This window comes from Carlito syrichta, unplaced genomic scaffold, assembly GCF_000164805.1.
Source record: "Carlito syrichta isolate Samal-C Ts95f unplaced genomic scaffold, Tarsius_syrichta-2.0.1 Scaffold311632, whole genome shotgun sequence".
Lineage (NCBI taxonomy): Eukaryota > Metazoa > Chordata > Mammalia > Primates > Tarsiidae > Carlito > Carlito syrichta.
In genome coordinates, this window is record NW_007255728.1 from 262,654 (window position 1) to 283,479 (window position 20,826).

General features: G+C 35.1%; 1 protein-coding gene across 2 annotated transcripts in view; it reads left to right on the top strand.

Moving 5' to 3' along the window:
- FKTN (fukutin) overlaps nucleotides 1-20,826 on the top strand; it is a 70,400-nt gene that overhangs the window by 7,109 nt on the left and 42,465 nt on the right. The window contains exons 1-3 of one of the 2 annotated variants that reach the window (XM_021717980.1): nucleotides 2,347-2,439; nucleotides 4,259-4,445; nucleotides 15,084-15,143. In XM_021717980.1, coding sequence (XP_021573655.1) covers nucleotides 4,341-4,445; nucleotides 15,084-15,143 — 165 coding nt within the window. In that variant the 5' untranslated portion in view covers nucleotides 2,347-2,439; nucleotides 4,259-4,340. Of the gene's footprint in view, nucleotides 1-2,346; nucleotides 2,440-4,258; nucleotides 4,446-15,083; nucleotides 15,144-20,826 lie in introns of those variants that run through there. The other variant, XM_008068898.1, reaches the window with a different exon arrangement.

Below are 20,826 nucleotides of genomic sequence, written 5' to 3' on the forward strand. Positions count from 1 at the left end.
TGAGACTCCAACTCAAAAAAAAAAAAAAAAAAGATAGTACTAGTGAAAAGGAACATTTTGATAGACTAACCTTCCTTCTTTGCAATTTAATTGCCTTGGCATTTATAGAAAATAAATTTTGAAGTTAATTGACTATCATCTTGATAATAAAAATAGAGTTAAGTTTTTTATAATATATTTTGGAGGTTTATTTTATGTAAAAATTAATTGTAAACTAGAGATGCATCCAAAGAGAAAACAAGATACTTATTTAAATTTTTATATAAATAGTAGCTTATATAGGCCTATTATATGTTCTTTCCCATTTATTTATTTGGGCTTAGAAGAAGCTGAGTGATGGTACAATCTGAATGCCACTTTAGATTTCACTAGGAATCAGCACACAATTCATTGATGTACTATTTAATGCAAGTACAAGAAACTGAGCAGAAATATTGAAAATGAAGGGTATTCTCTTTTTTAATCTTATGAGTGGCCCTTTTCAGAGTATAGGTTGAGCATCCTGAATTCTAAATCTGAAACTTTTTGAGTACAAACATGATACTGAAAGAAGTGCTCATTGGAGTGTTTCAGATTTCCAGATTTGGAATGCTCACTCGCTAATTATAATGCAAATATTACAAAATCCAAAACGCTCTGGTCCCAAACATTTCAAATAAGGGGTACTCAACCTCTATGGTTTTATTTCAGCAGGTTTTAGCTGAATGCAGAAACTAATACCATCACCAATGCTGATTTATTTTGCAAGCTTTCACAATTTTAAGAGAGAAAAAATAATCATGATTTATTCAATTGTCTTTATTTAATATACATTATTTGTAGATCAGGTGGATTTTTTTCATCATTGTTGATCTTGTTTCTTTTAAGTAGTTTGTTGACCTTATATAATTTCTTTTTTTTTAACCTTACATAATTTATAATTTCTTAAAGTATTTGTTTTACTTAGGGTACAGCTTTAAAAGCTCATTTGGATTGTTTTAAAACCCCAAACCAAGACTGCTGATTTTAGGATGGCAGAATCAAGACATTTGTGCCCTCCTCTATCTTAAATTACCCTGAACAGTTAAGAAAAATGAGAGTCAGAGATGTAATTGCATCTTTACTGAGATTAGAAGACTATAACCCCAAATCAAAATACTGGAAAAGTGGTTGCTACATGTAAGCTGAAAGAAGTTGAAAGAGAACGCTGGTAGAAAGAGATCTCAGGACTGGCAGAGCAAAGAGATGAATCTTCTGCTTACCGTGGGCTCAGGATGCATGGAAAGACAGTGGGAGTTTCCTTGGACTAATAGGCAACATGAACTAGCAAGAAAAGCATATGAAGAAGCACATAGATACACCATCTTTGCAGGAAGCACTCTCTTGCTGAGGCAAAGTAGAGGGGAGATTACAAGTGGCCCTTTGCTGCGAGTCTCTGACATCTGAAAGAAGTAGTTTAAACTTTCTCTCACACATACATTCTCTGTCTTTCTTACATATATCGGGGATGCCAAAAAAAATGTATAAATACATTCTAAGAGATGTTATCTATGTATTACTTTTAATTTGCCATAATCAGAAGTTGTCTGGACGTTGATGGTAACCACTTAGAGCACCTCTTGTAATTGCAGAAGTCAAACGTGACCTGTATTCATCTTTTGTTACTGGTATATATTGAATGTTACAATTTTTAAACAGTTTTTTCCTTTCTTTAAATGTGTATACTTTTTTTGGCACCCTCTGTATACATATACAAAAGATTCTCATAAAGATCTTTCCTGTATACCAGGGAGGCCACCTTCTAATCTAAAACACACTCTTGTTTCTTCCTTCGATAGTCACCCTTGTTTCTTCCTTCCATAGTCCTTCTGCAAGCAACTGATTTGGGGGGAGCTCAAGTCATTCAAAGATTAATAATAAAAAGGAAATTAGCACAGTATCTGCAGAAATAAATGCTGCAAAGAGAACAGAAAACAAGTGACAAAGAGCTCATAAGAAAAGTGTATTGGCCTAACAAATTTAATGAAACAGCCACCATAAAATAAGAGACAAAGTTAATTGACTCAAGAGCTAGGATGAAATAGTAAGATAACAGTACATGGTGAGTCGTAATCTGTCAGAGCTAAGGAAAGGAAAAAAAAGACAAAATCAAGGGAAGTAAAGATCACCTTGGAAGGGAGATTAATGTTGAAAACTCAGTAAAGGACATGATGACATGCTTTTGAAAGTTGAACAAAGTGAAATGGGAACGAAGGAAAATAAATGCTTAATTGTAGTTCTGGAAATAAAGAGTTCAATGTTATAGCAGAAAAAAAATTCAAATATATAACTTAAAAAAGCTTTTCACAAAGAAAATAAATATTCTACAATTGAAAGGACACAATGATTGAAGAAAACCTAGTATACAGTCCTCAACATCCTTATAAAACCTAGTTTGTTTTTTAAAATTTGACTTCAAAGGTAAGGAATCCTTTGCTCATCCATGAAAAAGATCAAATTACCTATGAGGGGAAGGGTGGGTTGGGAAATGGGATATTGTTTTTGTTTTTGTTTTGGGGGGGGTTTTTTGAGTTGGAGTCTCACTCTGTCGCCCAGACTGGAGTGCAGTGGCCGTTCCCGGCCACCGCAGCCTCTACCAGCTGGACTCCAGCGATCCTTCTGCCTCAGCCTCCCGAGTAGCCGGAATTACAGGCATGCACTGCCACGCCCGGCTGATTTTTTTGATTTATTGTAGAGATGAGGTCTCGCTGCCCAGGCGGGTCCCGAACCCGTGGGCTCAGGCAATCCACTCACCTCAGCCTCCCAAAGGCGCAGGGTTACAGGCTGAGCCACCGAGCCCGGCTAGAAATGGGATATTGTCACGGGAGTATTTAGCATCATAGGACAATGGTAGAAAGTCATCAGCAGAAAGAGTGATCTCAAAGCCAAACTGTTAACTGACAACTTTTTGTTGTTGTTGTCTGTTGGCTGCCCCTATGTTTTCTTTTTTTTCTTTTGATTTTTTTTTTTTAAAGATGTGGGGTACAATTCAGGGTTAGGTATACAAATGTTCATTATGCAGGTACCCTTGTTGATGAGGTGTACCCCCCCAGGAAGATTCCTACTACTACCAGTCCCGCTTCACCACTCCCCTCCCAGCAGTTTCCTGCTACTGTCAATCCTTTTCTTATAGTATTGCGATAATTGTTCAAGGTCTGCTTATAAGTGAGAACATGTGATACTCAGTTCTTTGTTTCGGTGAAAGATCACTCAGTATTATATTACATTTTGAACAATGTAAAAACTAAAGGTAAGTAATACCCATACGTTCTTTTTGATAAACTGCAAGGAAACAAATATCAGGCATCCAACAGATGAACGGAAATGATACAGAAAAAGGATCGTCAGGGAACGGTGTAGAAATAGGAACAGAACAACTGTGAGATTTGTAGTTGTGAAATAGAACTATAACAAAGTAGAAATAACTAATAAAAGGATTGAAAGAGGAGAGAAGGCAGAAGATAGTATAAATTTTCTGATTTTTAAGTTTTGTTTTATATCTGGAGAACAAAGGATATATAAAGCTTAGACATCAAGTAATAGAGGTATTTAGTATATTTGATGGAATAAAGATAAGTGCTTGAAGAGCTAAACATTTAAACCAAAATCAAACAGTAGAGAGAACGTAGGAAGAAGTAGAACAATATTAAATTTCTTATCCTAAAGAAATAATCAGAGATAAGACCTACAATGAAAGAACAAAATGTTTATTATTCTTTACACTTGCAAAAAACCTGAAAGCATACATGGGGCATATATAAAAACGGACCATATCCTAACTCACAAAAACTCAAAAGACAACAAACAGCTATCATACAGACCATGTTTTTTGACCCAAAACGTTCTCAATTTCTGCTTTGTAAGTAGTTCTCAATATAGTCAGCAGCAGCAATATCACCTGGGAACTTTGTCAGAAATGCCAATTTGCAGGTCACAAATACCGAATGTACTGAATCAGAAACTCTAGAGGAGACGCACCTCTCAATCTCTGTTGGTCAGCTTTTATAAATATCCTATTTATGTTTTCAGTTATTTGCAATTGTAGAGATTACTATGATAAACACTTTTGTTCTTTCATCTTTGGTCTTGTATCTGATTATTTCTTTAGGATAGAAAATTGCTAGGTCAAACAGTATTCATTTTGTGGAACTTTGGGTAGCTTTGTTCTGTTGTTGGTTGTTAGAGGTGAAAAATTAAAAATAGTTTTTTGTCTCTTTAGAAATATCTTTTTTATTCACAGAAAACAAAGTTATCTCCCTATCTAAAAAGATGAAAACGACTGGGTTACTTTCAAAAGGCAACCAAGTGATCACCGCAAACTAATGAGTAGAATCAATAAGAACGTGATTTTGGCCCTTTTAACATTGACAAGTTCTGCATTTCTGCTGTTTCAGTTGTACTACTACAAGCACTATTTATCAACAAAGGTAATTTTGTTTCCTTCTTTCTCATCAGACTTCATTTTAGCTGTATATTTTCTTAACACACTTCTCCTTTGCAATACATAAAATTAATCACAGTTATTCAAATTTTTGCAGAAATATTTCAAAGATGAGATTCTCATCTTTGTGATGTGTGGCAAGCAATTCAAAATTACAGTTAAATGTTACTGTAATAACATTAAAGACAAAGGTGCCAAGTTTCAGTGAAGTTTAATCTATCGAAATTTTCTGATATAGTTACTTAAAAATTGTTATTTTGCTAAAAAGATTATTCTTCATTTAAATGTACTCAACAATAAATAATTTTGATAAAATATCAAGATTTGTTTATTTTGTTACAGTATATGTTTTAATTTACTACCTACCAGGAAAGTGTAATGATATGACTCACCTTTATCTCTATCTATAGGAATAAAGAAGTAGAGACAATGGTTTGGGGAAAAAATCTCTTTTAAAGATCCAACAGAATATACTTTTTTAGTTCAGATAAGGAATTTCAAAGTTGAGAAGGTATTGTTGCATTGTGGACAGTTGCTAGCCACTCTCACTGGGGGTTATTATTATAATAACTGCTGTTATTAAGAATTGTACTTAGATGCTTTCTGTGCTTGGTTTAACCCTAAAAACAACCATGGAATAAAAATGAGGCTTCGGGTTTTTTTTCTTTTATTCTTATTTTTTACTCAGAACTAGTTAATAACTTCAGAATTGGTTATTTCTCTCTCTGTCCACCACTAAAGGGGAGTATGTATCCCTGCTCTATTGATGTTGGGTTTGACCATGAGACTTGCTTTAGCCAGTACAATGTTAATAGATATATGCAGAGTCGTCACATGGGCAGTTGTGCTTTGACTTGCCCTTCATGCTCTCCTGATCTGCAGGAAAAGAGAAGAATATCTTGGGTGGATCCTGCTCTTCCAGCCTGAGCCGCGAATAAGATGTATAGAGCAGATCAAAGCATAGCTGCTCCAGCTGATATAGATCTGTGAGGAAGGAAATAAGATTGGGAGAGATTTGTTATGCAGCATTGTTTCCTGAGGTTATTAGACTATTTTTATAGATGAGAAAACTTAAACTCTTAACAGAGATGTTAGGTAATTTACCTACCCAAACTACCCAGTTTCTCACATGCAGAGCTTAACATTTATACCTGGCTCCATTCTTTCCAGGCTATATAATTTTAAAAATAATAAGAAGTACAGGTGCTACCCACTGTCTTGACTGTTTATCCAAGCAATATCTTTGTGTGACATCTTTAACTCTTCGTGGTTTTTTCCTTAGGATAAAGTTCTAGAATAGAATTTTTTGGTCTAATATACACATTTTAGATTCTGCTATATATTGCAAAGTTATCCTTCTTGAGGACAAGTAGTATGCCTGACTGTCTTTTCCAAATATGAGAATAATAATATCAATAGTAATGACAGCTGTATCCATTAGAGATGCTTTTGGCTGACTAATAGCTTAAACAAGTAGAGAGACTATTTGTCTCATATCTGTAAGCCCAGAATCTCCAAAATTCTCTTAGCATTTTTCTTGTGCTACAATCAAGTCTGGAAGAAGATATAGTGTGATCTAGCAGGCTTCTACTTTTGTGACATTGGCCACCAGATTCCAAGCTACAGTAGAATCTGGGAAAGTAAGATTTTATTATTGTTGTTGTTATTTAACTTTTTCAGCCTCTATAATAGAGACTGCAAAGGAGAAGGAGTTTGGGAATGGGTATAATGTCTGCCATAGCATTTTTTTTTTTACATGCTTGATTGAGTAGGCACTATGCTAAGTATGCACTTTACATACATTTAATTCTTCTTCTTTTTTTTTTTGAGTTGTGGTCTCATTCTGTTGCCCAGGCTGGAGTGCAGTGATATGATCATGACGATCACAGCTCATGGCAACCTCGACCTCCTAGGCTCAGGCAGTCCTTCCAGTTCAACATCCCGAGTAGTTGGAACTACAGGTGCACACCACCACACCGGCTAATTTTTTGGTTTTTTGTAGAGACAAGGTTCTACTATGTTGCCCAGACTGATCTCAAACTCTTGGGCTTAAGCAATCCCCCTCCCTCTCGGCCTCCCATGTGCTAGCATTACAGGCATGAGCCACTGTACCCGACACATACATTTAATTCTTACAACAAACAGAATAGATCCTGTTGTCCCCATATTCCCAGAAAAAATACTGAGATTTGGAAAATGTATCTGTCCAATGTTACACAGTTAAGTCTTGAGCTAGAATTTGAACCTGAGGAGTCTACGCCAGAACCCTTATTCTTTAATATTTAGTGTTTTTGATATCTAAAGCTGACAGATATTTAACTCCATTAGAGGTAATTTCTTTGATTCCTAATGGATTAAACATCTTTACATATGTTTATTGTTTCTTCTTAGTTTTCTTTAATTCTTATTTCTTCTTATTTATATCCTTCACAGATTCTTCTAATGATATTGTCTTTTTCCGTTCTCTGTAGTTTAAAGAATATTAAATAAATCTTTATCATCATATGTACTTAAAATATTTCTTCTGGTTTGTAATTTGCCTTTTAACTTTAAATTCATGGTGTATCTCTGCTAATTTATGATGCATGCATTAGTATTTCATTTTTAGGTAGATGTCAAGATCTTTTTTCTTTAGGGCATCTGGTTTTTATGTTATAGGTAGCCCAGGACTATGGAAATATTTAACTTTTATTATACTTTATGTTTAATTTTTAAACTGAATACAATTTAATATGAGCTAAATATTAGATATCTAACTTATATTTTTCCCCAGTAGTTAAGCAATTTGGCCCAATATTCCTTATTGAATTACCCCATTGATATAAAAGTCCCATCTTAACTATATATTAAATTCCAATAAATAACTGCTGTATTGGCCCTTTCCCCTTGGTGGCAATGTTGCATAGGTTGAGGCTGCGGTGGCCGGGAGCGGCCACTGCACTCCAGTCTGGGTGACAGAGTGAGACTCCAACTCAAAAAAATAAATAAATAAAAATAAAATCTTTATCTTTCATGATAGGAAATACAATAGATAATACATTTTATGGTTGAATTATGTCCCCAGAAAAACATATTGGAGTCCTAACACCCAATGCCTTATAATGTGACCTTATTTAAAAATAGAGTTATTAGCCCGCAGGTTTGAGACCCGCCTGGGCAGCGAGACCTCATCTCTACAATAAATCAAAAAATCAGCCGGGCGTGGTAGCGCATGCCTGTAATTCCGGCTACTTGGAAGGCTGAGGCAGAAGGATCGCCGGAGCCCAGCAGGTCGAGGCTGCGGTGGCCAGGAGCGGCCACTGCACTCTAGTCTGGGTGACAGAGTGAGACTCCAACTCAAAAAAAAAAAAGATCATGAACTCCAATGTAGGATTCCACTTCATCTGTACTACGTATTAGCTGTGAGATCTTTAGTATATTGCTTGACTTCCAAATGCCTCTATTTTCTCATCTGCAAAAAAAGGGCAGTAACAGTACCACCTCATAAACTTGTGAAGCTTAAATTAATTAATACACACCAAACATTTGAAAGTGTGCATGTTACATCAGTAAATGTTAGCTATTGTATTTGTAGTATTTTCAATTTTATAATGAAAAATAGTATTTGTTGTATTATGTCCATGGTATACCAACTGCCTTAGTCATAGTGCCATATTCATGAAAGAAAATACAATATTTTGAATAGAAGTAAGCTAATGTTTTAAAATTTCAGTTAACCTTTTGTATACCATTATATACGTAAAGTTTATGTTATCCATGCTAGAGTTCCTGTTTTTTATGTCTACTGTTAATAATAGGTAGAAATTATAACATCTAAATTCTAAAATATCAATGGTTATTTTTGTTTTATTGAAATACACAGAAATTGTACTATTCCTAGCCAAGTCATTTTGCATCCTATAAAATGGAATTTTAAATTTTACTCATTAATTCAGACACCTTTTTCCCAAAAACTTTTATTTTAAAGTCACTATTTGTAGAGTATTTTGCCATGGTTATAGAAACAATAAACAAGATGATTTCTTCCTGCTATATATCTGTAATTTAATTTGGGACAGATGCCAGTGGGAGTGTGGATGCTTCCTGCATGTTATTAGTGTGAAAATAAGATACTCTCTGTAAGAAGTACAAGTAGTTTCTCTATGCGAGCAGGGGGAAAATGCTTTATTTAAAAATAGTAAGGACAGGCCTGTAATCCCAGTGCTTTGGGAAGCCAAGGCAAGAGGATCACTTGAGACCAGGAGATTGAAACCAGTCTGGGAACATAGTGGGACCCCATCTTTCAAAAAAAAAAAAAAAAATTAACCAGGCATGGCAGCATGCTCCTGTGGTCCCAGCTACTTAGGAGCCTGAGGTGGGGAGCCCAGGAGTTTGAGGCTTCAGTGAGGTATGATCACCACTGTATTTCCCCTGGGGAACAGAGCAAGATCCTGTCTAAAAATAAAATAAAGCATAGTTATAAAATCAAATAGATAAAGTAATTAGATGCTGAAGCTACTAACTTTAAAAATTTTTTGTTTCCTTGTAGAAATATTTAAATTTGGGGTTTCTTACTAAACTTACAGACTTCACTTATTTACAGTGTTTTTGAACTCAAATTTTAAGGAAGCATAGGTGCATCCTCAGTGTTCTAATACATTTTCTCTGGACATAGGACGAGAACTCGAAATTTTGTTAACTTTGTTTACTGGTTGTATCTGAATTGCATTCCTCATTTGTTCAGTGAGCAGTTTTGTGGGATATTCTTAGATAAAGTATATTCACACAAATAAAAATTATTTCTAGTTAAATTAAATTTGTTTGATTTGTTAGTTGAAAAGTACAGAACAGTAGTCTTAATCAGTATGAAATTATAGGTTAGCATTATCAGCAAACCTATAATTTAATAGTAAACATAAAAAACAAGAGTTCTAACATGGATAACAAACTTTACATATATAATGGTATGCAAAAGGTTAACTAAAATTTAATAAAATTAGCTTACTTCTGTTCAAAATATTGTATTTTCTTTAAGAATATGGCACTATGACTAAGGCAGTTGGTATACCATGGACATAATATAACAAATACTATTTTTCATTATAAAATTGAAAATACTACTAATAAAAATAATAATAGCTAACATTTACTGATCTCTTTCTATGTAACATGCACACTTCCAAATGTTTTGTGTGTATTCATTATAGGTTAGCTGATAATTAAAACTGTGATTCTAAGTTATCCTTGAACTCCAAGGTGATTTTGAGAGACCTGAGATTATGTGTTAAAGCTAGGCATGAAAAATTGATTTTAACTTTGATCCCAGCCCACTTTTAGTAGTAATAAATGCCAGTGACACTATGATAAGAGGGACTGCAAAGTTTTTCAGGCTCTTTGGGAAAGAGTACTGTAATATCTGTCATTGGTTAGGGAAGAAGGGTTAAGTTAAGTAGGCCTACTTCTGACTGTTTTTAAGGCCTTACCACAGAATTCCTCTTGTGGTCCTAGCTTGTTAGACAAACTTAGCTTTTCTATGGTCCCTATATAAGATCTGAGTAAAGAACTAGTATATTAGGTCTGCTAAAATTCATAAATAGATAGAGTTGACTCTTCATATTCCAGAATAACCTTTCAGGTCTTTGAAATACAAACTCTTATAGTGTGGTGGCCTTGTGAGCATCTTCTATTGGTTTCAGCTCATACCAAAAAAAGAAAGGACATGTCTCCAGGATCCTCTAGAGAATGTTTTTTGTTCATTACCTTATACTGCACCTAATAAGATAATGTGATTATAATTCTATATGTGCAATTGTATTTATTGATTACTTGTCATACGTAACATATTTAGCTGGAATATAGGTCCTCCTCTCAGGAAACTCATCATTTGATAGATGTGGCAATAGCAGTAATTCTTGTGTTTTGAGGGGACTACATAGTTCTTATGCAGTTTGGCTTTCAGCAAGCCACTTCTTTGTGCTCCACAAAGTGGGTCTATTGGCAGCTTTGCTGGTTGAGATAATGTATGTAATGCATCTAGTACATACAGTACTTAGTATCTGATACATGATAGATGCTCAGAAGATGACAACTATTAATTTTCTAATATTTTTCAGATTTACATTGCAGTTTGATAAGTAAAATTGTATTAAATTGTTAAAGTGTCCCTTTGAGCTTACATTTATCACTTTTTCATAAATGAGTTAACTGGTACTCAGATATGTTAAGTTTCTTGCCCAAGATTGCCAGTCAGGTCCTAAAACTTGTCTTCACTCATAGAGCTACTTCACCATGAACATACAAGTATGTTCAAACAAAATACTACAGGATTGATAAGTCAGGAAATGAGATGGCTTTAAGGATTGCTGCAGCACAAATAAAAATTACAAAATATTGATACCTTTGTGAAGGGAAAACAAACCAATGAACTGTGTTTGTGTTAGGCACTGAGTGATCCAAGCCTTATGTTTTTCTTGGCTTAGTCTGATAAACAGCACCAATGCCTGCAGTAATCAGCTGTTCATATAATCTAGGAGGCTACTTACAGGGTTATGTGTTGGGATATCTTTGCATTATATTTAGTGACCTGTGTGTGTTTGGTTAGAAAAAGAACGAAGTTGAAAGAGGAGTTTGGATTTCAAGTTTGGCAGTAATCATTCACAGTGAACAATTTTATATACCATTATTTATAAATGGAAATTAATCTTGTAGCCATTCAGATCATGGACAAAAAAAAAAAGGTTTTTGAAATACTTTTAGTTGATCAGTTACTTGATAAAATTATGCAAGATTCTTGATCTTTTTTGAAGGATTATATATAGGTCATTGTTGGAGGAAATGGTATTTTGAGTTGGTCTTGTAGAATGAGTAAGATTTCTTCAAGTGAAGAAGGGTGGAAGGTCATTACAAATAGAGGACACGATGTATTCAAAGAGGATGAGTTACGTGGATGTCTAGAGGAGGAGCACCAAGTAGAAACCAAAGGAGAGGCTATAGTTCTGAGGCAGAAACATGTCTGGCAGTTTTGAGAACAGCACCAGAGACCACTGTAACGATAGAGGGGTAAGAGTGATGGGGAGAATAGTAGGTAAATTCAGAGTTTCCTATTGTTTAGGGTCTTGTAAGCCATTATAAGGATGTTGGCTTTTATTTTGAATGAGATTGGGAACCATAGGATTGTTTTGAGCTGATATGATCTGACTTGTGTTTCAGAAGAAGTTTGGCTGCTCTGATGAGAATAGATTGTAGGGGTAAGGGCTGAGACAAAGAGACCAGTTAGAAGGCTATTCTAGTAATTTACATAAGAGTTGATAATGGCTTGGACAGGAGAGTTGGTGGAGTTGGTGAGGAATGGAAAGTAGAGTTATCAGGATTTGTCAGTGTGTTAGATATAGGGTATGAGAGAAAAGAGTCAGGGATAACTTGTATTTTTGGCCTAGGTAATTGGAATGGAAAACTTGTTTACTGAGATGGAAAAGACTGGGAAGAAAAAGTTTGAGGAATGGTAAAAATTAAGAGGTTTTTTGTTGTTGTTCATGTTAACTTAGGGGTGCCTATTTGACACTCAAATGAAGAAGGTGAATAGACAAGTAGATATATAAATCTGTAGTTCAAAGGTATGATAAGAGTTGGGAATATAAATTGGGAGTTATAGGCATATAGAAGGTATTTAAAGTCATAAGACTAGGTAATATACCAAGGACGTGAACAAGATTTTTTGTTTTAAAGAGAGAGAGAAAGTCTCAGCATCTGTGCTTTGGGACCCTCCAACACATCAGGGAGGTGGGAAGAACCAGGAAGCTAGACAAAGAACTAGCAGGAAAAGCAGAAATATGGTGATACTGAGAACCAAGTGAATAAAGTGTTTTAGTGAAACAGCAATTATCAGCAATTCTTGATAGATACATAAGATAAGGACTGATAATTGACCATTAGATTTGCAAGGTCATTGGTGATCTTGATGATGCTTGGTAGAGTAAAATTAAACTCATATGAGTTGTTAGGAGGAGAGGAATTAGAGACAATGAGAAGAGACAACCCGTTAGACATTTTGCTGTAATGGGGGACAAAAAACTATTTGTTGGGAAAAGAGGAGTTGGAAGGTTTTTGTTTGCTTGTTTTTTAATTATTTGTTTTAAAATGGGAGAAATAGTAATTATGTTTGTAGACTGATGGGAATAATCCAGCAGAGAAATAAAAATTGCTTGAGCAATGTTTTTGGCCAGGCAAGAGGGATGGAATTTAGTGTATAAGTGAAGAGATTGGCCTAAGATAGGAATGTAGGCAGTTAATACATTATGATAGGAGGAAAGGCAGGTTATATGGATATAATTCTAGTACAGTAGATGCGAAGATGTGGTGGGAGCTTTTGAAAGTTTTTCTCTCATTTTTTTTTCCTCACTGAAATAGAAAGCACAGGGAGGAAGTGTTAGAAAGAGAAAAAGGGAAAAATTCATTTAGGAGAATGAGACAGTTAATAGACAAGGGAAATGTAGTAGATTTCTAGGCAGAATTAAGACCCCACTTGAGATGAGTGGTCATGAATTTGAAAGTAACACTAGTTAGCAGCCATATTTAGCTGCCCAGTTGCAGGTGCAGAATAAGTAGAGAGTTGAATTTTTGCTGAACAAGTAAAATGAAGTCAGATAGAGGCAAGTTGTGTGTATATACAAGGGAGTGACTAGACAACATGAATGCTTGTGATGGCATTATTCATAATAGCCAAAAAATGAAAATAACCCAAATGTTTATCAACTGTTGAGTAAATGTACAGTGGAATATTACTAAAAAGAAATGAAATGCTGATATATGCTGCAGCATAAGGGAAACTTTAAAGCATCATGCTAAGTAAATGAAGCCAGAAGCGAAAGGCCATGTATATGATCCACTTTTATGCAACTTCCATAATAGACAAACTCATAGAGAAAAAAATTAGTGTTACGATAGCAGCTGAAAGAAGAAGGAACAGGGAGTGAATGCTAATAGAAACTTTTTTGTTGGAGTGATGAAAATATTCTGGAATTAGATAGTGGTGACAGTTGCACAACTCTAAACATACTAAAAAATCACTGAATTATACTTTTAAAAGGGCAGATTTTGTGGTATGTGAATTATATCTCAATAAATATAATCTACTGCCTCACTAGAAATTACTTATCCCAAACTCAACAAATCAAGCAGCTTAGAAATTTAGTCTTATCTAATAATGTAGGACTGTGGTGAGCAACAAGTGACTATATTACAATGTTTACAATCTATTTTCAATTGAATTGCAGTTGTTTTTTTTTTTTTTCTTTTTTCTGAGTTGGAGTCTCACTCTGTCGCCCAGACTGGAATGCAGTGGCCACTCCCGGCCACCGCAGCCTCGACCTGCTGGGCTCTGGCGATCCTTCTGCCTCAGCCTTCCAAGCAACTGGAACTACAGGCGCGTGCTACCACGCCCGGCTAATTTTTGATTTATTGTAGAGATGAGGTCTCGCCAAGTTGCCCAGGCAGGTCTCAAACCCGCGGGCTCAGGCAATCCACTCACCTCGGACTCCCAAAGTGCTGAGATTACAGGCTGAGCCACTGAGCCTGGCCTGTTTTTTTTTCCCAAATATCTCTTAATATTTCAATGTTATTGGCTAAGTTGCTAAGGTTGTGAAGAGAGACCAATTCTGGCTCTACCCTAATTGCCTAGTATATTCATCACTCTATCTCTTCCACTTTCCCTTCAATTAACAAACCTTTACTAAGCATTTACTAATTACTAAACACTATGCTAGACACTGCTGACACAAAGATGGAGTGGACTTGGTCCCAGCCCTTGAGTGTGGAGTTTAGTGGGGAGATGAGTTTAGGAACTTGGAGCACATTTTATTTTTAGAATGAGGCTACTCTAATTGTTCTTTAACATCTTCCCATTTGTTTTGGTCTCAAAACACTGTTCCTTTTGTCTCTAGACCATCAAATATTTTTTCTCTTTTTCCTTTCAGAGTATTTTGGGGCTTATCAGATGAAAACAAAATATTTTTCTTCCTTCTGATTCTCTAAACCTGAATGTTTTTTAAAATATTATTTTTTAAAACCTGAATATTCAAAATTAGAATATATGAAAGATAAAGTATGAATACTGGTGTCTCTAAAACAGAAATAATAATGTTTACTCTGCAGGATTGTTGTGAGGGGTCAATGAGAATACATAATTCATAATGGAAGTGCCAAACAAGTACCTGTCACTTAGGAGCTGCTCAGTAAATGTATTATACTGTATTATCACTTTTCCAAAGGTTACAAACACTAATTTGGTTTATAGAGTTGAGGTTACAGATATAGACCTACACAGACAAACCCTAATTCCAAAGAGATAGCAAAGAGTTGCTGTTCATTGATGGATATTAATTGGTTCTGAGATGTTCAGAGATGGCCATATATACCTTATTGTTTAATAACTTAATTAACTTACTGTAGTCCATCAGTGTTTTCCATCTTGGGTTGTTGTATCATAAAATTGTAGAATTCTTAGGTCATGACTATGTGAAAATAGACAATTGAATAATGCTTTTTAGTGATTATGTGCTAATTATGTAGTTTGAATCTCATGTTTACCCTAAATGTAGTGTATGCTGGACTTTGAATTTACTAAAAAGTTATTTTGTTATCTTTCTAGAATGGAGCTGGTTTGTCAAAATCCAAAGGAAGCCGAATTGGATTTGATAGCACACAGTGGGTATGTACAATAAACAAGGAATTCCTCATTTACAATGTTCGTTTGTGTATTCCATAATATTTGTTGAATGGTGACAATAACTACCTTGGGGGGTGTGCAGTGTGGCTGGTTGGTAGTACTAGGGAAGGAACAGGTCATATGCTAAGTGCTTTATTTGCAGTATTTAATTTAATTATTATGGAAACTTTACAAAGTCAGTACAAATTGTTATTCTCAGGTCACTTAGCAAGATTAAGGTTAGTTGGCTGGTATATGGTTGAGTCTAGGTTCTAAGGGTCTGCCTCTAAAACCATCATTCACTGAGCTGTGGTGCTTCCATAAATGAATGAATATGTGAATCAGAATTGAACTATGCATAAGGGAAAATTAATGATCAGAAATAAAAATCTACTAAAACATAGTTCCTTTATGAGTAGAAACTGGCAATATATATAATTTATTCTTGTTTTACAAATTTCAGAACCTGCACATTTATAAAATATATTTTCCTACCTTTTTGAACTAGATTTAGAATGAAAAATGTTGCTGAATTACTAATAAAAATAACATGTTATTAGTATAATTATGGAAATGACCAGGTATATCTTATGGATATACTTTGATCATTGACTTTTCTGTAACCAGAGATGTGGAAGACTTTAGATTAGAAGTGGATTTTCACATCACCAAGTAATAGTCGTTTTAGTCATTGCTGATACCAACTAGATTTTTGAACTGTTGTTTAAAAAGTAAAGTCTAGGATATCATATTATTAGGCTCTTTGGCTATCTAGTCTAAAGTATCAATGTGAACTTTTAATTTATTAAAAATAGCAAATGTGTTGCTCTGTGAATTTAGGGTAATCTGGGGGGAAGGGGATGCATGATATACTTGGAATTAATGCTACCCAGTCATAATTATAAAGATTCTAGATTAAGTTTAAAAAGGATATTCTGGGCACTTCTCTCTAACCCTTATCTATCTCCATGCTACCCTTAAGAAACACACACACAAATATTTGGACTAGATTTATCATCCTGAGGTTGAAGTAACTTGCTGAGATTTACAATTTAGTATTTACCAACTGGGAATATGCTTGTCTAAAGGCAATAGGGGTGATTTATCATCAATTTTAACATTTTAAGATGTGATGATACTTATAGAAATACATTTTTCAAGTTTGTCATGTATTTTGAGTCTTATATGCACTGAGAGTGCAAGTTCAGAAAATAATTTTAAAGCCGTAATAACTTCAGCAGTATAAGAGATGTTGCTGTGTCTGCATTAACCAACATTGTGACAACATTCCCAAACTTTTTTTTTTTTTTGCGTTGGAGTCTTACTCTGTCGCCCAGGCTGGAGTGCAGTGGCATACTCACAGCCACTGCAGCCCTGACCTGCTGGGCTCAGGTGATCCTTCCACCTCAGCCTTCCAAGTAACTGGAACTACAGGCATGCACCACCATGCCCAGCTACTTTTTTTGATTTATTGTAGCGATAAGGTCTTGCCAAGTTGCCCAGGCTGGTCTCAAACCCATGGGCTCAGGCAATCCTCTCACCTCGCCTTCCAAAGTGCTGGGATTATAGGCATGAGCCACGACACCTGGCCATTCCCAAACTTTTTAGTAAACAGGGCAGTCAGTCAAAAAGATTATAGGTTCACCAATATATTTTACAATGGAATTTGTGTATCATTTAAACTTAAAATAATAGGAAAAAGTAGGGTGACTCCATCTTTTTCATTTAGGGAGTGACCCTTGAGGTAGGAGAAAAATATGGATCTTTTTTTTTTGAGTTGGATTCTCACTTTGTCACCCAGACTGGAGTGCAGTGACCGTTCTCGGCCACCTCAGCCTCGACCTGCTGGGCTCTGGCGATCCTTCCGCCTCAGCCTTTTAAGTAGCTGGAACTACAGGCTTGTGCTACCACGCCTGGCTAATTTTTGATTTATTGTAGAGATGAGGTCTCGGCAAGTTGCCCAGGCAGGTCTCGAACCCGCGAGCTCAGGCAATCCACTCACCTTGGCCTCCCAAAGCGCTGGGATTACAGGCTGAACCACTGAGCCCGGCCACGGACTTTTTTTTAAAAAGGGTTTACTTTGAAGGTAAATATGCAAAAAATTAAAGAGCAGCTTACTACATTCAGTGAATTCTCTTTGTACTCTAAGTTAACTACATTGCAGAGTATTAAAAAATTGTAAATGTGTTCAGTGAATCACTATATTAATTCACAAAATCACAGAGAAGGGAGAAGTACTGAAATACTTTTGTTCTAATCTTTTAGAAGGGTTGAAAGGTGAAATCTGAGGTGATATTGAACCCTGATAAAATTCTGGAATGAGTTATTAAATAGATGACTTGAGAGCACTTAGAAAAGAAAATGGTGATAATTAAGAACTAGCCAAGTCCTGCCAAATCCTTTCAGATTTGAGAAAGTTTTAATATACAGGCAGGTGAATGGCAGGCTATTAATGTCTCAGCATATTCTCTTCTCAACAAGATATTTCTCATTCTTGTAAACAAAATGAATTACTGAAGGTCAGATGATAATAGTCATGTTGATTTAGAATTAATTGGATTTAGAGTCAATTGGACATCTGTTTCCAAGCAGCATTAATGACTGTGTTCATAACAACCTGGAGGATGTCATATTTAGAGGGTGAGTTATAGAATCTCTTCTTGACCCTACCCTCATCTATATTTATATTAATAATTGTAATGATGCTATAAATATATTTATCATATTTGTATTTAACACCAAGCTGAGATTCATTGAACATTTTAAACACCTTTTATGTACTAGTTTCTATCATCTCATATTTCTTTCAAAACCATTTTTTTTTCTAGTATAAAGTACAGAAAGCAATAACTCTTAAAGAAAAAATGTCAAATTGGACTATTAAAATTTAAAACTTCTACTCATCAAAAACTACCGTTAGGAAAATGAATAGACATGCTACACAGACCAGAAGATATTTGCAAAACACATATCACACAAAAGACTGGTATCAAAGATATATAAAGAACTCCCAAACAACTCAATAATAGATTATTTTGTTGCCTTTATCAAGTTGAAGAAGTATCTTATTCCTGGTTTCCTGAAAGTTTTAAATCATGAATAGGTATTGAATTTTGTCAAATGCTTTTTCTGTATTGAAATTATCATAGAGTTTTTCCCCGTTGGTCTGTTGATTTGGTGAATTTCTTTGATTTTCAAGTACTAAAGTAACCTTCCATTCCTGGGATAAACACTGTTTGATCATGATATAAGCATTTTGCATCTGTGTTCATGAGAGATGGTGGTCTATAATTTTCTCTCTTTTTTTGGTAATGTCTTTGTTGGGTTTTACTGTAAGCATTGCACTGCCCTCATCAGATGGGAAGTACTTCCTTCTGCTCAATTTTCTGAAAGAGTGTTTGTAGAATTAGTATTCTTCCTTAAAACTGATAGAATTCACTGGTGTACCATCTGAGTCTAGAATTTTTTATTCTTGCTGTTTTGTTGGAAGTTTTTTTTTTCTTTTATAACAAATGTAACTTCTTTAGTAGATATAGGGTAATTTATGTTTTCTGCTACATCTTATGGTAGTTCAGTTAAGTTGTATTTTTTAATTTTTTAAAATTTTTGGAGGCAATTTTTGGAGTCAATTTTTTTAAATTTTTGGAGTCAATTTTTGGAGTCAACTCTGTCACCCAGGCTGAATGCAGTGGTGTGATCACAGCTCACCGCAGCCTGGACCTCCTGGGCTCAGGTGATCCTTCCACCTTATCCTCCCGAGTAGCTGGGACTATAGGCACTTGCCACCACACCCAACTAATTGTTTAATTTTTTTTTTTAATAGAGACGGACGAGGTCTTGTTATGTTACCCAGGCTGATCTCAAACTCCTGGACTCAAGCAATCCTCCTGCCTTAGCCTCTCAAAGAGCTGGTCTTATAGGTGTGAGCCACTGTTTCCAGCTTACATTGTATTTTTAAAGAACTTTGTGTATTTCATTTAAATTGTTGAGTTTTTTGGCATAAGATTGTTTATTCTAACTTTTTACTTAGCTGTTTCTCTTACTAAGAAATAATAAGCCTCTCTAGATCAGAGATTATTATATTCTTGGCATTTGCACAATACTGTACACTAAGATGATAAAAGGCTGAATTTCTAGCTTTATTTCATTCCTTATCCTTAAAATTCTTACTATTTTTATCTGCTTATTCATTATCTTACATATGTTTCTACAACTTTCTTCAAATTTTGTGAATAAAAATTTATTCTTGATTCCATGAAGCACCTTTGTAGTGAACAAGCATCCCTTTTAATTCATTGTTGCATAAACAGATTGAAAGCAAAGAAAATATGATTATTTCAATAAACACAGAAAAAGCATGCAATAAAATCCAACATCCCTTCATGATTAAAATCCTCAACCTTCTAGGCATCAAATACCTGGGAATAATAAGAGTTGTCTCTTATTTAGCCATAGCAAATACCATACTAAATGGGCAAAAGTTGAAGCATTCACCCTAAGAACTGGAACAAGACAAGGATGTCTACTCTCACTACTTTGATTCAACGTTGTGCTGGAAGTCCTAGCCAGAGCAATCAGGCAAGAGAAAGAAAGCTATCCAAACAGGAGAAGAGGAAGTCAAGTGATCTCTCTTCACTCATGATATGGTTCTATATCTAGAAAACCCTACAGATTCTACCAAAAAGCTCCTTGAACCTAATACAGTAAAGTTTCAAGATACAAAATTGACATACAAAAATCAGTAGCATTTCTATACACCAATAACATTCAAACTGAGAACCAAACCAAGAACACATTCTCATTAACAATAGCCACAAAAAAACTACCTAGGAATGCATTTAACCAAGGAAGTGAAAGATCTTTACAAGAACTATAAAACATCACCGAAAGAATTCATAGATGACACAAACAAATGGGGGGAAAAAATTCCGTGCTCATGTATTAAAAAATCAATATTGTTAAAATGTCCATACTGCCCAGAGCAATCTACAGATTCAACACAATTTCCATCAAATTACCAACATCATATTTATCATATTTCACAGAATTAGAAAAAAGTATTCTAAAATTCATATGAAATCAAAAAAGAACCCAAATAGCCAAGGCAATCCTAAGCAAAAAGAAAAAAAAACAAAAAAACAACCCAGAGACATCATAGTACTAAACCTCAAACTTTACTATAAGACTATAATAACCAAAACAGGATGGTACTAATACAAAAAGAGACAGAGCAATGGAATAGAATAGAGAACCCAGAAATAAAGTCACACATCTACAACCAGCTGATCTTCAACAAAGTCGACAAAAATAAACATTAGGGAAAGGACACCCTATTCAATAAATGGTGCTGGGAAAATTGACTAGCCATATGCAGAAGAATGAAACTGAATCCTTTTCTCTTACCATATATAAAAATTAACTCAAGCTGGCTTGAAGACTTAAACATAAGACTTCAAACTATAAAAGTCCTAGAAGAGCCGGGCTCGGTGGCTCAGGCTGTAATCCTGCACCTTGGGAGGCTGAGGTGAGTGAATTGCCTGAGCCCACGGGTTTGAGACCCACCTGGGCAACTTGGTGAGACCTCATCACTACAATAAAAAAAAAATTAAAAAAAAAACTTAGCTGTGCGTGGTAGCGCACACCTGTAATTCCGGCTACTTGGAAGGCTGAGGCGGAAGGATCGCCG